The sequence below is a fragment of the Microplitis mediator genome, chromosome 5 (assembly GCF_029852145.1).
Source record: "Microplitis mediator isolate UGA2020A chromosome 5, iyMicMedi2.1, whole genome shotgun sequence".
NCBI classification, from domain to species: domain Eukaryota; kingdom Metazoa; phylum Arthropoda; class Insecta; order Hymenoptera; family Braconidae; genus Microplitis; species Microplitis mediator.
The window spans coordinates 15132887-15150877 of NC_079973.1; the positions used below are offsets into that span (position 1 = coordinate 15132887).

At 28.4% G+C, this 17991-nt stretch overlaps 1 protein-coding gene across 2 annotated transcripts in view; it reads right to left on the bottom strand.

The window, feature by feature from the left end:
* Positions 1-2538: 2538 nt before the first annotated feature.
* LOC130667696 (POU domain, class 2, transcription factor 3-like) overlaps positions 2539-17991 on the bottom strand; it is a 270847-nt gene continuing 255394 nt past the window's right edge. For both annotated transcript variants that reach the window (XM_057469483.1, XM_057469482.1), the window contains 4 exons: positions 17348-17677; positions 15128-15447; positions 11538-11834; positions 2539-3660 (listed from right to left, as the gene is read on the bottom strand). In XM_057469483.1, coding sequence (XP_057325466.1) covers positions 3411-3660; positions 11538-11834; positions 15128-15447; positions 17348-17677 — 1197 coding nt within the window. In that variant the 3' untranslated portion in view covers positions 2539-3410. The remainder of the gene's footprint in view (positions 3661-11537; positions 11835-15127; positions 15448-17347; positions 17678-17991) is intronic.

The window sequence follows — 17991 nt, forward strand, 5'->3', positions numbered from 1 at the left end:
ATTAAGTAGAGACTATAGAGTTTTGATTAGAATTGATTTTTTTTTTGAAAGTTCAAGTTAAATTTTAAAGATAAATTATTTATTGAACCATTAATAATATATATTAATGTCTTGATGTAATATAGGATAAACTATAATACAATCCAAAAATGTAATTGTCACTTTGTCAAATGACAGAGTTGTACTGATGCCGAAATTGTTTTTAACCTTGGAATTTAACAGTTCTGAGATATATATCTTGCCAGGAACACTACACAGCGGCTGGGCGCGATCTCGTGGCTAGCATTGAACTACTCCCGCTACTGTTGTCTGGTACCGGTGACTTTCCTCTCCTCCATACATGTGTTTTCTCTCAAGAAATTTATCTCTTGGTTTAAGCTATTTTATTTAGATATTAACTCGTGTTTTGAACATTTTAATTTTTTTATGATTATTTGCCTTAAACGCAAAATTTAAACATAAATTACACATATACACGCTTGACGGAAGAAAAATTTCTAATTCACACCGCTTAAATTTAATACAATACTTAGTGTAATTTTCACACCACAATTTTTACACAGACATTTACACTACACCGAGTCCAATAATATTTTACAGTGTAGAGAAACTAAAATTTGAAAGACGCATTTAGGTTTTGATAACGTACAAATGAAGAACCTTATTAGCTAAAGGAAAAACTTTTGTCAGCTATTAATATTGATCCTAAATGTTTTTTAAAATTATCCGATATTTTGGCGAATTATAACTACATCGAAAAAAGTAAACTCGAATCGAGTAAAAATGTTCTTGATTCAAGAACACTTTTTTTTTTAACGATTCGGAACATCAAAATTTTCTTGCACCAAGGAAATAATTATCTTACAATTTTTATCTTGAATCAAAAATTTTTTTCTCAAATTAACATATTTTTATGCTTAAATCGAAAATTTTTGTACTACAGTTCGGTTTAAGTATTCCAATTTATCTTAAATAATTGATATAAATAGGTATTTCTATTTTCAAAATATTTTTAATAACTGAAGTTTTCTAAAAAAATTAAGATAACAAATTTTTTGGAAAAAAAAATTCTTTGAAAAATAATTTTTTTAGAAAAAAATAATTTTGCAAAAAAAAATATGTTTGAGAAAAAGTTTTTGATAAAAACTTTTTGGCGATTTAAAAACATTTATTTACTCAATCATTAAGTTTTGAAAAAAAATTAAAAATCCATTTCCTGCCTACATTTAACTCAATTACAGTAACTTCAAAATTTTAGTTCCATTTACTAGATTTATATTTATAACAACTATTTTATATTAACTTTAAAACAGCAGTTATAATAAAAACAATTTTTATTTACATACACTAAAAAAATTAAGTTATAATTAATTTTAAAATTCATATACTATCAACTAATTTTTTTTAGTTAAAACAACAATTTTCGGAGACTGAAAAATTTTAGTTGCTTTGATTAATTTTTTTTTAGTTTGAGCAACTACTGAATAGTTAGCTATACTAACGCATTAGTACCAATAACTAATTTTTAATAGTTGAAGTCTTTTTAGTTAAAATGACTATCGACTTTTCTCTCAGTGTATCCGAACGAGAAACATTTCATTCGATAAATAATAAGTTTACGCATCGAATGACATATTTTGTTCAATAATTTGGGTCTTTATCTGTGAAAACGGTTCATTTGAAAATCACCTGGCACACTCTCTTAATAGACGAAATATTGAGTGCACAGATTTGATTCTTTGGACTTATTTATAGACAATTTATTGCTTAAGAAGGTTCACTGATCAATAATGTCAAAAAAAAAAATCCTCACAGTTTGCAGCCATAAATAATATAAAAAAATAGTTTTACCATGTTATTGAAATGGGAAAACTTTGAGATCGATGATGGACCTCTTAAAATTGAAATTAAGGGCTGAAATTTTAACTGAATTTTTTTTTAGGGCTGACCAACAGATTTTCCGTGGGAGAGTCAAAAAAAAAAAATTATCGACTTTTTTTGGCACACCCTAATACATATCTACATTGAAACGAGCACATCATTAATAAAACAATACAATAAATATTTTCCCTTTCTCACTAGTAAACTCTATCGACATCAATGTAAAGAATCAAAAAAAAATGTTAGTTAAAATCATTATTATTATTTTTTACCGTTTTTATTGTAACTATTGTTTATACGTAACGATAAATCTCATTCGGTGGATAAATAATAACATCATTATTTAATTGTTCATTTATTTTCGTGTTTGAAAAAACATAATAAACAAATTTAACAATTATTGACATTATTGATTTTTTTTTTTTTTTTTTTTTTTTCAACAATAAAGAATATTATCAGATTTCTTTATTGTTATTAATATTATTTATTTATGATTGTATTTATAATATAGTAAAGAAGCTATATCAAATAATAATTTAACCTTTAATAAATATTTATTTATGAATAATTTTAAACCGAAAATAAAAGATTCCTGTAATTGAAAATAAAAAAAGAAATCAAGAGATTATCGTTTAAACGTATAAATTATTTATTTGGTTGATAAGATAAAAAGTAAATAATTAATTGATATCGACAGAGTACCTAAATGTTTTAAAATTTTAAATATTTAGATGTAATCCGAGGATTTTTTAATTACAAAAATTTTTGGAAATTGTCGCCCTTAATTCATGTAAACAACAGTCATAATTAAATCTAATTAACATTTTTTTTTTTCTTATTTTTATTTAATTATTATATCATATTTTACTACGTATATACATTGACCACTAATCAGTGAAGAAAAAGACTAACGTTAGCACGAATAATCATTTTAATTTTTGCTGTCTTTTTTTTATCATACTTTCAAAAAGTATATCAACGATAACAAAACAGCCTTTTAATTTAATAAAGGATTATTTAATAATAATATTAATAATAATAATAATAATAATAATAATAATAATAATAATAAATTTCGTAAAATTAATTCACTTTGAAATTTTTTTTTTCTCAGTTAAGTGGATTGTCTACATTATTATTAATTCACAGTATATAATCCACATTTTAATAAAATATAATTATTTAAAAAAATAAATAACTTGAGACAGTGTAATTGTTAAGGAAATAAATAAAACATAACTTAATAGTTATCGATTGGGCTGTCGATTGTCCATATTTATAGTTTTTGATTAATGATAAAATTCAGGGAGATTGCACAAACGTCGTTGATTCTGTTGATGACTGTGATCATGATATTGATGATTAGACTGTGCCGTTTGACGATGATCATGATTATGATGATAATGATAATGATGTTGCTGTTGTTGTTGTTGTTGCAGTGGTGATTGTGGTTGTGGTTGCGTTTGTGATTGTTGTTGTTGATGATGATGATAATATATAGCGTCCCTCTGATGGGTCGCAGGTTGCTGTCACTCATGAGATTTACTATTTAGACTATGATAGTTCCCTCCCGCAGAAGAGACTAGCGCCAATGGCAAAGGTGAACTAAGTGGTGTTGAATGTTGATGTCCAGACATTCCTGATGAATGTGTTGTAAGTGCTAAAGGACTTGCTGACATCGAACTAGCCAATGAAGCAAACACTGATGGTGCTGAGGATGTCATTGTTGGACTCCCTATTGCTGCTGCTGGTGGATTTATTCGTTTTTCTTTCTGTCGCCTATTAAGTAAATTTTATATTAATATATGTATATATTAGACTGTTCAATTTTTTTTGTTTTTTTTAGATGAAATGCATCTCAAAAGTTGCTCTAACAAAATAAAAAAATCGGTCTGTCAGTTGACCCTGCGGGCCAGCCCCAAAACTTCCCGCTGTTTTCGAGCTCGTTGAGCTCGAAAACATTATTGTGAATATATTTTCGAGCTCTTCGAGCTCGTAAATACTTTTGTATGCCATTGTTTTGTAAAAAACCATTTTTTAGCATTTCTTTCTCCCACGATATCTCGCGAACGAATGAACCGATTTTGATGGTTGAGGTGGCATTCGACGCGGCTTATAGAGTTTTAGAGCTGATTAGATTTTGGAATCAATCCATCGAGCAAATTAAAAGTTATCCAAATAAAACATTTTCGAAAAAATTTTATTTTTGAAATATCTCTGAATGCACCCTACCGATTAAGTTCAAATTTTTACGGCTTCAAGACATTAACAAGCCGCGTCGAATGACACCTCAACGATCAAAATCGGTTTATCCGTTCAAGAGTTATGAATATTTACATACATACATACGTACGTACGTACGTACGCACGTACACACATACATACACTCGGACATAATCGTGAAATTAGTCAGAATAGCTTCCTAGGACCTCGAAACGTCGACATCTGATGGAAATTCGATTTTCGTAAATCGGACCGAAACCAATAACTTCCCAAATTTTTGAAAATATACAATTTTCTTAGCGGGAAGTTAAAAACCCTCCTAAAATATCAGCTCAATGTCTCGAAAATTGAGCTGGCGTATAGGGAGGTCCCCCTTTTGATTTGAAATACATGTAAAAAATTATTGAATTTAAAAATTTGTGAAGAATACTATGAAAAAAGTTTTATTTTTGCTTAATTTAATCGTAATTGAAATTGACAATTCAGGTTCATTGAATATATTGTTCCAAAAGTTTACGTTCATTAACAAATAAGAATCATTACAAATTTATTTTCTTTAAAATTCGATTTTTTCTCCTCAAGTTCCAAACTCTGTAACTTTTTAAATTTCCCACTAAGAAAATTGTAAATTTTCGAAAATTCGGAAAGTTATCGTTTTATAATTGTTAATGTTTTCACCTCGGTTGTGTGTGTGTGTGTGTGTGTGTGTGTGTGTGTGTGTGTGTGTGTGTGTGTGTGTGTGTGTGTGTGTGTGTGTGTGTGTGTGTGTGTGTACACGGAAAAAAAATAGGCGCTGCAACAGGACTCACTCCTGTGGGAGCAACAGGACATAATCCAGTTGCAGTAACAGACTTTTTTCTGTAGAATCAATAAAATAAGGTACAATTTCATGTACCAATTTTTTTTTCGTCAGTATAATAAAATTTAAAAATTTAAAAAGAAATTCAGTTTGGAAAAAAAATCAAATTTTAAAATTAGATTTTATTTTCCAAAATGAATTTTTTTTTTCAAATTTTAATATTTCACTATATTGACAAAAAAAATTTGTGCATGAAACTTGTTCGTTATTTTATTGATTCCACAGAATAAATTCTATTGCTGCACGGAAAAAAAACAGGTAATTTTCCTATGTTGCATAGGAATATTTCTTATGTTCGCATAGGAATTTTTACTATGCGAACATAGAGAAGTGTACTGCGTTAACATAGGAATAATTCCTATGTTAACGTAGTAAATTTTTCTGTGTTGCACAATAGATTTCCTTTTGTGTATATAGGAAATTCTACCATGTTACCATAGGAATATTCCTATGTTTACTCCGTAAAAGCAATGTGACTTGTAGAAATATAATTTTTTTAAGATGAACTTAATTTTAAACCTGGAAGTTAGCGACATCAGTCTAAAACCAAGGGTGTCACAAATGTATTATATCAACACACATTAAATGTGTTCTATGTTTAAGGCCATAAACAAAACTATGGTTTTTTGTACTTATTTAGAACACGTCTCACGGTGTGTTAAAAATCCATAGATTGCTTATGGTGTTTAAATGTTATTCGGCAAGTGTGTTAATTCGACTACACACTTGGTTTTAGAGTGATGAAATCAATAGTTGATAGAAAAACGTAATTTACTCGATTAAAATGAATATTGACTTATAAATGATTAGCGCAAGTCAAATCAACATTTAAATTAACTAATTAAATCAATACACAATATTGTAAGACATGAACAATTTATTTTGTAATACTTGGTATAATACAAAAAAAATTTAGGTCCTTCTTCTGAAGGCTTCATTAAAACTAAACCGGATTAATACAATTAATGGTTTATTTTAACGCGTTCTGATTGGTGAACGTCTTAGTTATACCAACTTTGTCTGAATTTAAATTTTAGAATTTTTAAAAAGAAAAAAAAATCTCGTCCTTTTATAATTTTTTTAACATAAGAATTATTCCTGTTTTAACATAGGATTCTTATGTTTGACATAGGAAAAATTCCTACGCTGCAGCGGAAAAATTACTGTGGTAACATAGGAATAGTTCCTATTCTGACGTAGGAATGTTTCCTATGTTGACATAGTAACTTTTACTATGTTAACATAGGAACTTATCCTATGTATTATAGGAAAAGTTTCTATGTAACATAGTATTATTTTTCTATATTTTCATAGGGAATTTCCCTATCTTTACATCGGAAAAATTCCTATGTCCCCATAGTAATAGTTACTGTGCCAACATAGGAAAAATTACTGTTTATTTTTATCCGTGTGCAACAGGATTTTGTCCTGTTGCTCCCACAAGATGTGTCCTGTTGCTGTAACAGGATTTTATCCTGTCCCAGCGCCTATTTTTTTTTTTTTTTTGCTGAGTGTATAGATGTAAACTCTGAATATCTTTTTGATGAATTAACGGATAAAGATGGTTCTTGCGACAATCGGAAGGGTTTGTTGGCTGTCAACTTTCCTAATAACATCAGATCGTTCCATTGGGTACAGACTCTAAGATAGACAAGAAATACGAAAAAAAAAAAACTTTTTTTTTTTTTTAGTTTTTTTGAAATCTTTTAGAAACGGCTCCATTGATTAATTAAAAAATCTAATCAGCCCTAGAACTTAATGAAATGCGTCGATATTGACGCCTCGACCATCTCAATGGGTTAATTTATTCGAGAGATATCGTTGGAGAAAGAAATAGTGAAATTTTTTTTTTTAATTATTTTTGAAGTGACTTATCTGATCAATTCCTACACCTATTAATATTTTATGTTATGTTTCCCAGATCATTAGTAATATAATGTATTAAAATATGTTCAAAACCATACCAACTCTTTGTCTTTAATCTCTTTCGATCACCACATGATGCAATGTAACTCGTTCTCTAGTTTGAATCATATTATCAAAAAAATAGAAATAACACCATTTTTAATATTCTTTTGGGAAATTTTATATATTAACGCTTTGATCTGAGTCAAAACTCATTTCAATCTTTATTTTGATCACTTACATCGATTTCTGCCTGAATACATTTATTTTATTGAACATAATCAAGAATAAAAATTTGAAAAACGCTTGTTCATTAATGATTTCCGACTTTTAAATTTTCAAACTTTAGCAAAATACGTAACTTGGTAGAGCTTGAAAAGCTCATAAAAAATAATCCCAGGTAATTACATTTTCTTACTCGAAGAGCTCGAAAATACATTCACAGTAATTTTTTCAAGCTCCTTGAGCTCGAAAACAGCGGGAAGTTTTGGGGCTGGCCCGCAGGGTCAACTGTTGCCCAGATTTTTTTTTTCAATTTCGGATTTATAAAGCAATCGTATTGTTCTGTAGAGAATTCAATGTCTTGAAAGATCTTACGACCCAAAATTTTAAAAAATGTTTTTTCAAAAATTTTTCACAAACAATCACGAAGTATTACATGTATTCCAAATAAAAAAGAAAATCACTCAGTGCGCAAGCTCAGTTTTCGAAATATTGAGCAGAAATTTTCGGAGGATATTTTTTTTTTTTTATTAAAGTAACTTTTGAGATTCGTTTCATCTAAAAAATTTATCTGACAGTTTAATATATACATTAGACTGGGCCAAATAAATCGACTATTTTTTTTTTTTTTTCGATACTGTGAAAATAGTATTCCTGATGACAAAAAAAAATTATTGTGCAAGTTTGAGCTCTTAATATTGATATCAAGAGGTGTATCGTTACGACTATTAGTTTTTTGACAGAAATTTCATTTTTTACCCAAAACTTGTAAATCATCCATCTGAAAAATTTGAGCAATGTATAATCTTAAAGGAAATTGAATTCCCTACAAAAAATCTCTCTTAGTAAATTAACGTAAAACGAGCCGTTTTCTTGTAACCGTGCCTTAAACATTGATTTGTTTTTTAAATTGTTTGTTTCTATTTTGGATTTTTGTAACTACTAGAAATATTGAAATTTTTTTTAATCAAGATACATAATCTTTAATGAAATTTAATGCTCTACAAAAAAGGTCTCTTAACATTTTTTGCTAAATTCACTTCTTCGAAAGTTATTCAAGGTTGAAGTTGAGTCAAAACGACTTTAATAACCTGAATAACTTTCGAAGGAGTAAATTTAGCAAAAAATGTTAAGAGACCTTTTTTGTATAGCATTAAATTTCCTTCAAGAATATATATTTTGATTAAAAAAAATTTCAATATTTCTAGTAGTTACAAAAATCCAAAATAGAAACAAACAATTTAAAAAACAAATCAATGTTTAAGGCACGGTTACAAGAAAACGGCTCGTTTTACGTTAATTTACTAAGATCGATTTTTTGTAGGAAATTCAATTTCCTTTAAAAATATACATTGCTCAAATTTTTCAGATGGATGATTCACAAGTTTTGGGTAAAAAATGAAATTTCTGTCAAAAAACTAAAAGTCGTAACGATACACCTCTTGATATCAATATTAAGAGCTCAAACTTGCACAATAATTTTTTTTTGTCATCAGGAATAATATTTTCACAGTATCGAAAAAAAAAAAAAAAAATAGTCGATTTATTTGGCCCAGTCTAATATACATGTATATTAGACTGGGCCGAAAATAACAACTATTTTTTTTTTTAACAATACTGTGAAAATATTAATCATGATGACCGAAAAAAATTAATCGTTCAAGTTTGAGCCCTTAATATTAATATTAAGAGGTGTATCATCGCAATTTTTGATTTTCTTTTAATGAGTGGGTTTTTGTCTCATGTCTCCCAAAAAATCGAGATAAACGAAATTGACTTTAGCACATTTCTTGTAGGAAATTGAATGCTCTTCAAAAAAAGGCCATTCGGCAGCCGAAATGGAAGTAGATTTCTCTTTATTTGATTTTTTTCACCTTTCAAATAAAAGTTAATAACGAAATAAAATTTTTTTTGACATTTTCTTAAAAATTCTCAAGATGATAAAATACAAAAAATCAAAAAATTTTAAGTATAATGCCAAATATTGAAGCTAACTAAATGAGCTTCAGAAGAATTTTTGATGATAATGCACTATATAGTTTGATTTGACGTTATTTAAAGATACCTAAGCATATATTAAAACTATCGGACCAATGGTATTTCGGATCCTATTCGAAGAATTATGATAGATTATGGTTTTATTCTTCGAAAATTCTACCATAAGGACAAAGACAATAATTTGCTTTCAATAAAATCCTCTAATAATATAATCTAACATTAAAATTTGATTGTGATATATCAAAGTGTCATACTTGAAATTAGTACTTATATTTGAAATGAAGAGCCTATTAGAATATCAAACGACGGGTAGATATAGAAAATATTATCATCATAACTAATATGAATCTTGTTATTGATATATCATATCATTTATACACTGTCGATAAAACAAAATTGGAAATACCCACTGAATTGAGATATTTGGATTTTATAAGTGTCACACTGCAATAATATAAATTTAAGTAGCTCCATGAATTTACTAAGAAGTAGGAGAACTAATGCAATAGCAAAATTTCATTAAATGAATGGTAAAATAAGTAATTTCATTGGTCTAGACACATATATAGGCATGAAAATTAAAGCTTATTTGAAGAGCTTTCAGATGAATTTTATAGAAAGTCAATAAGTTATCACATTCAAAAGATATTGAAGAAAGAATAAGAAAAAATATGAATTTTGGACATTTTGAAAATTTTGAAATGCTATAACTTCTAAACTTATCGACCGATTGAGCTCATTTTCTAACTCGGGCAAGGTAGTCACCCTCAAAATACGTATACAAAGTTTCAAGGCGATCGGTTTAAAATTAAGGCTATAATATAGTGAAAACCTGCATAAAATTAGTTTTTATAATATTTTGCAAATGTTCAAAACCATTTATCTATTAGAAAAAATGGTCAAATCAATGAGCTGTATAGTCAAAATTAGAGGCAATCGAATGAGCTTTCACATAGAACAAACAAAACTAAGCTAACTCTTCCCGTTTGAAAGTGACATCCAGTTAAATAAGTAAACAAATTTTTTTTGGAAATTTTACAAAATTTTACTTAACCATAACTACTAAACTTATTGGCCGAATTGGCTCATCTTCGAACTCATCCAAGGTAATCGTCCATAGAATAAGTATACTAAGTTTCATTAAGATCGGTGTAGAATTGCGGACGCTATCGTTAGAGAACGGCGCGTTATATATATATATATATATATATATATATATATATATATATATATATATATATATATATACATATATATGTATATATATAACCATTTAAATATAGTGGAAACCTAACATGCAAACATGCAAATAACCTTCTCAATAAGACAATTTATAGATAAATTGAGAAAAATATAGATAGCCCGAACTGGGAATCGAACCCAGACCAATTCGGTATCGCGCCGAGTGCTCTACCAGTTGAGCTATCCGGCATTATACTATATTCCGTTCAATTTGATCTATAACTTATCGAGCCACACCGTCCATCGTACGGTAATACACCATTTAAATATAGTGGAAACCTAAACATGCAAACATGCAAATAACCTTCTATATATATATATATGTAAAAATACATATATAAACTTTTGAACCAAATGTATTTTCTGACTCAGCTCCTCGAGCTGAGTCTAGAAGTAGCAAAATTTTTCGAAAATTCCATCATGACGACAAATACAATAGTTAGATTTTTATGAAATCTACTAAAAAGGTCTGATTGAAATTGTCGGTCAGATGAACCGATTTCTTATAATCATGCCTTGAACGTTTGTATGATTTTACAATTTGATTGTTCAACTTTAAAATTTTGTAATTAATGTAAAAATCAGTTCCCGAAAAAAAGCTGATGGATATTCTCAAAGGATATTAAACGCTCTACAAAACATGTCTCTGAACAATTTTTGCTACATTCACTCCATCGAAAGTTATTCAAGGTTGAAGTTAAGTTAAAACAGCATCAATACCTTAAGTAACTTTTAAAAGAGTGAATTTAGCAAAAATTGTTAAGAGACATGTTTTGTAGAGCATTTAATTTCCTTTGAGAATATTCATCGGCTTTCATTCGGAAACTAATTTTTCCATTAATTACAAAATTTCAAAGTTGAACAATCAAATTGTAAAATCATACAAACGTTCAAGGCATGATTATAAGGAATCGGTTCATCTGACCGACAATTTCAATTAGACCTTATTTGTAGAGCATTCAATTTCCTACAAGAAATGTATCTAAGTCAATTTCGTTTATCTCGATTGTTTGAGAGTTATGAGCCAAAAACCCGCCCATTAAAAGAAAATCACAAATAGCGATGATACTTTTTTTTTTGTCACCATGATTAATATTTTCACAGTGACGTAAAAGAAGAAAATTTTTGTTTTTTGGCCCAGTCTAATGTATATATATTTCATTTGTCATTTATAATAATTTATTATTAAAAAATAAATAGTAATAACCTGTTGCAAAACCACACTCTAACAACTTCTTTTTCCATCGCTAAATTATCGGCAAGAATTGTTATTTCTTCAGACGTTGGTTTAGGATTTTGTAAAAACGCTTTCTCTAAAGCAACTCGAACGCTTGTTTCAATAGATGTCCGCTTTTTTCGCCGTCTACCAATGGCTTCGGGTGTGGTCATTGGATTAGATAGTGAGTTTGGATTGTTTAATGAGTTATCAGCATCCTCAAGCCATTTTTGTAATAATGGTTTTAATTTACACATATTTTTAAATGAGAGATTCAGTGCTTCAAACCTTCAACAGAAAAATGTATTTTTAAATTAATTTTCATAAATAAATAAATAATAAAAGGACGTATCGACAGTTATTCTATAAGGCACCACTGAATTGTATGGAACTAAAATTTTTTTTTTATTTTATTCCGATAATTGATACATTCTTTATTTAGGAGTGGAAAAATGAAGTACTATAAACTTTCATGATTTTTAATTGTTTTTTTTTTTTTTTTTTTATGTCCTTGGGTCCCGATACCCATCCTGGGAACCATAAGGTCGTACAATAATTTTTCATCTGATAATTGATATATTTGTTATCTAGAAGTAAAAAAAAAATACAAATTTTATGCAATCGGAGTTTTTTTTCACTTATAGTTCCCAGGATTGGCGCCAGGAACCATAGTGACGCATAAAAACAAAGTACTAAAATTTGTATTTTTTATGTATTATACACTTATCCAAAAAATTAAAGGAACAAAAAAATTTTATAAATTTTTAGTGATTTTTGGAAGGCTGTATTTTCGTGAAAAAAGATCGTATCGAAAAAACAAAAAAAGCAAATTGAAGCTTGAAATCTCTAGTTTAAAGATCTTCCAGCAAAATATTTTTTCTTTATACCTTAGTCGAAAGTACACACTTCCTTCCCTAATTTTAAGGCCTAAAGTCTTATTTCCCTCTCGTGGTGGAGTTACACGCGCCTCACTTATATCGCCGGGAGCAAAACATTTTTTGGTGCCTACAGAAACAGCCGGTTTCTGCCATCTAGTGATCGTCGATGACTTTATAAATAAAATTTTTCACGATAACGTCGTAGATCGATGCTTTATATATACGTCAGTATTTTTGTGTCACGTTGTATGTAATATTTTAATTAAACAGTGTAATTACAATAATAAGATAAATGAAAAAGTTATATCGGATGAATCTATGGACGAGGATGAGGTGATAAAAGATTTTGATGCAGAGGCGAAGTTAATTATTGGAAGTTTATGTACTTATTTATATATTTTTTATTGGCAAGAAAAAAAAACTTGTTCATAGGCATAAATTTATTTCTTTCAAAAAAAATAATTATTTTTTATTTTTTATAAGTATAATTATGTCTTTTTTTTTGTTTTGTTTTTGATGCCTGCCCCCGCCGACCAAAATGAAAAAAATCAATTTTTTTCGGATTTTCTTTCATTTTTGCGTTAGTTATTCAGTATATGTAAGGTAAAGAGAAAAAAAAAAAATTCCGAAAAACGAGATAAAACAAGAATTTTTTTCCTTTTTTTTTTAAGTTTTATTCAGTTTTTTTTTTTTTTTTTTCGTTTTTCGAAAATGTTTTTTTTTTTTTTCTCTTTACCTTACATTTACTGAATAACTAACGCAAAAATGAAAGAAAATCCGAAAAAATTGATTTTTTTCATTTCGGTAATGATTACCCAAGTTAAGGAATAAAACTTGTTCCTTTAATTGTTTTGTAAAACTTTGAGCAATCGGCCCGGACAAACGGTTCAATGGATCAATCTGAAAAATTCCAGGGTTTTTGAGGGTACATTAAGCGGTAAAATCACTTGGCAACATTATTTTTTTTATGAATATTTGCAGAGTAGCGATGAGTCGACTAAAAAACCAGAAAATGGCCACTTTTTAAGGGTTTTTAAAATGGATATCAAGGATGAAAAAAAATTTTTTTTTGGAAAAATCGAAAATGGAGCTTGTAGGGAATTTATCCAAGTTTCTGAAACTGCCCTTTAAATTACTGTGCGGTCATTATTTGCTGAGATATCAATAATAAAAGACAAAAGGATCTTTTGAAGGCTGATATCTCAGCAGCAAATTGACGTATAGAGAAACGAAAAAAAGTTGATTATAGCTGAATAAGTTTCCTAAGCGAGCCATAAATTCGTTTTTTTTGAAAAAATTTTTCCCGGCCCCGTAGACCTTAAAAACAAAACCAAAAAATTTAGAAAAATTTTGTCTCAACCTTCTTCTTACGATTCCGTAAAAACCGTGGCTCGAAAAAATATTTTGCTGGAAGATCTTTAAACTAGAGATTTCAAGCTTCAATTTGCTTTTTTTGTTTTTTTCGATACAATCTTTTTTCACGCAAATACAACCTTCCAAAAATCACTAAAAAATTTATAAAATTTTTTTGTTCCTTTAATTTTTTGGATAAGTGTACTTTTAGATAAAAAAAATACATCAATTAACAAAAGAAAAATTTATCTGAATTAATGCTTCTTTAAAGGTACCATTTGCTAGTATAAGCCTTATAAAATCTGTAATGCGAATTAAATAAAATACATGTATTAGGGTGTTTCAAAAAAAAATTTTTTTTTCTTATGGTCTCAAAAGTTAGTCTTAGGTATAAAAAAAATCCTCACAAAAGATCAGCTCGAAATCTCAATTCTACTAAGAGCTCACCGAATATTCATTATCCTGTTTTAATTGCATGCAAAAAAATTTTTTTTTGTTTCTTAAAAATAGAAGTATTAAAAAAAATTTTTTTTTCGAAAATCGAAGTACATAATCTTGTAGGAAATTAAAATCTCTACAAAAAAGATTCCAGGTGTTTTCTTCGGAGAACTAACAGAAAAAAAGTTATGAAGCTTTAAACTATATTAATTAGTATAACTTTATGTTTTCATTATATTAAACAGATTTTTGATAGAAATTCAGGTTTTTTCATCTGAACTAATGTTAACTGTCAATCTTTCTTTTGAACACATAGGAAAAATTTTCTTTACTTTCAAAACAAAACTTTCGTTTTAATTTCAAAATGCAGAAAGAAAAAAAATTTTAATTCTTAAAAAAAATATTTTTCTTTCGAAATTTATACGGATAATAAGTAAGATCTCAGAAATCTTTTAAAAACACCTTACTGATCATACATAGTATATAGATTCACCGTATAAACATGGACACGCAATAAAATCCGGAAATTATCTTTACGTTAAGCTTTTCAATTTACTATTGTTTCAAGCTTCATAACTTTTTTTTTGTTAGTTATACGAAGAAAACACTCAGGGAGTTTTTTGTAGAGTGTAGAGAATTTAATTTCCTACAAGACTATATACTTCGATTTTCGAAAAAAAATTTTTTTAATACTTTCTTTTTAAAAAACAAAAAAAAAAATTTTTTTACATGTAATTCAAATGAGAAAATTAATATTCGTTGAGCTCTTAGCAGGGTTGAGCTTTCGAGCTGCTCTTTTTAGACAATTTTTTGAATGCCTAAGATTAACTTTTAAGACCATAAGATTTGAAAAAAAAAAAAAAAAAAAAAATGTTTATTTTTAAACACCCTATTATGTATATATATTTATACCTTGAAATTGTTGTTTGAGAAAAATCATTGCCGTAAAGTTTTCCCATGGCAAGACCCACATCGCCTTGGGTAAAACCAAGTTTTATACGTCTTTGTTTAAACGTCTTAGCAAATTGCTCTAGTTCTTCAAGATCTGTTGTTTCTTCAGGTGATGGTTCTAGTCTTGTTGTCGGTGGTTTAACTGCCGGTGGAGTACCAGGTGGTGGTGGAGATCTTTGTTGACTAACATTACGTCCTATAAGACCACCACCACCTTGTAATGCTTGTTGTTTTTGTAAAGCTTGAAGTTGTTGTGCTGCTTGTGCCACTGCCTGCTGTACCTAATCACAAACAAAAAACTATTAACAATAGATAATCAATAATAAAAATAGCTAACAATCATCTTCTACATGAAGTAATTTGCGTATTAAATCGATATGACATCGCATACTGTTTTACAAGGGTTTTAAAAGATTATTCCTATTACTATAAATTATTATTTAGTCGAAATTAAGAACCATGACAGTCAACCTGACAGCACCTAAATGAACTGTGAATGTGAATGACGATCTGATGGGTAATAATTGCCCCTCTGCACCGGCCCCTGTAAGATGTTGCCACTCATTCATATACAATTGGAGGATGTTTTGTATCAGGTGATAGTTTTGTTACTATATAATATATACTATTGATATTACAATTATACGCGTGTTGGATAAATAAAGTATCGGCACGTGGACAGGTAAAAAGTTTATGATACATGATATGTATATAACCTATAGCTTTATACCCCTTTCTTATTCTCACTGTAGGTTTTATTTTGATTTAACTAAACGATTACTGACAGTAACATATACCCTTCTTGGGATTGGGTAGAGCTACAATGAGTCAAGTCGCGTGTGGGGCATTCCATAGTGACGTTTTCACTTTATTTTCAGATACAATATATAATTGTTACTAAAGATTACAATTTGATTCAAAATTAAATTTTTTTTAGTACTGCTAAATTCATTATTTTATTGAAAAATTTTATTATTTATTTATATTTATTTAATTGTTGAGAATTTATATTAATAAAATATATTTCTGTTTATTTTATACACTATATCTTTATTTTTTATCATTACATTAAACTACTTCTGATGTTTGATAAAGTATTGTGTCACTAAACATAAAACTCTTTTTAGATAACTCATGATTAGATATAGTTTATTTTTATAACCAGAATATTTGAATGAATTATAAAAGTTCATAATAAACAAGTATTATTTCCATTTTTTCAAAAAATGATAAAATAATATGCTTATATTAATTATTGAGGTAGACAAAAAAAAAAAAAAGTTATGAGGACGACTTAATGAGATATGAGTGAAAATTAAAATATCGTATACCTAAAAGTTTTTCAAGATAACCAGTGGAAAAGATTATATATGATAAAATGTACGTCTTATTTCGATCGCGTGTCAGGAATCACACAGGTTGTGTACAAACCCAGATCAGAATAGGGATTTGTGCGTTGAGAAGGTCGTGTGTCGTTTTATAAAATCGAGACAACAAAATTTATAAAAGGGTTCTTAATAAAAAAAGTAATATTATATATATATATATATATATATATATATATATATATATATATATACATCTTTTGATCCTTGCCACGTGTGAGGTAATAAAAGATGTGGCAAGGTGATTCTCTACGTTGTATCAGCCACACAGTGGCTTTCAATAGATACCAAAATCTATAAGGATCCTCATTTACAAAGGAACTATTTTTTTTTTGAAAGTTTTTTTTTTTTATTCATTTTATAATTGTTACTTCCCATTGAATTCCTTTACCGAGTGAACCCTATCATTTAAGAACCCTTATTCAAGTGTATAGAACGAAGAAAAAAAAATAACAAAGTAAAGAAAAAAAAAAATTTTTGTTGAATCTAAACATCGTGACAAACCATGACGTAGAGTACGGAAGTATCTCAATGGTAATCAAAGTGAGTCGTCAGTAAATGTTAGAGGGATCTTTTTAAACTAATCTAAAAATCTTTTTTTAAAAAAGTCTAGATCAGATACGCAGAGTCTTTGACGCACGAAAAATGTATATCCAGTGGGATCTCTTCATCAGTACTAATCTTCTCAAGTGCATTGCAAAATGAGAACAAAATGACCTTGTTGAAGTTTTCAGGAGTAAAATGAAAAAAAAATGAACGAGTGTATGCATGTATGTAACTGAAAGATCGGACAAACCTGATTTTGTAAGAAAAACTGGGCTTGTGCAGGAAGTTGACCCGTCGCTGGATTAGCTTGATGAAACATGGCAATTTGTTGTAGATGCTGTTGTAGTGATTGTTGCTGTTGTTGCAGAGTCGATGCTAATGTTTGAATTTCTTGTGAACTTAATGTACCCAAAGAACCATGCATCAACAATTGTTGGCTAACTAACTGAGCTGCCAATGTTGCTGGTGAATTACCTGCACCAGCATGGCTTCCGGTTAATTGACTACTCACCCCGGAACTTGGTGATGATGCACTACCACTTGTACCACCGCTACTATTCCGTTGTGAAACATCTGTAACCTAATAAAAAATTAATTCAGATTAATAATTTTTTTAAATAAAAAAAAAATTTTTAGTTTACTTAAAAATTTACCAAAAAAATAAAAATCAACCCTGTGATAAAAATCTGTTTACTTGTGAATTTAATGATCAAATATTTAATCTTTTAAATTCTTTACCGTTAGTTTTATATAAAAATGAATAAAACATTTTAAAACTTGATAAAGTTATACATTTTTGAACGAGGGTGTATTAAATTTTTTTTTAATAGCTGATGTTTCAATGAATTTATTCTATTCTCTGTCTAAAAAACTAACTAATTCTTATTTATTTTT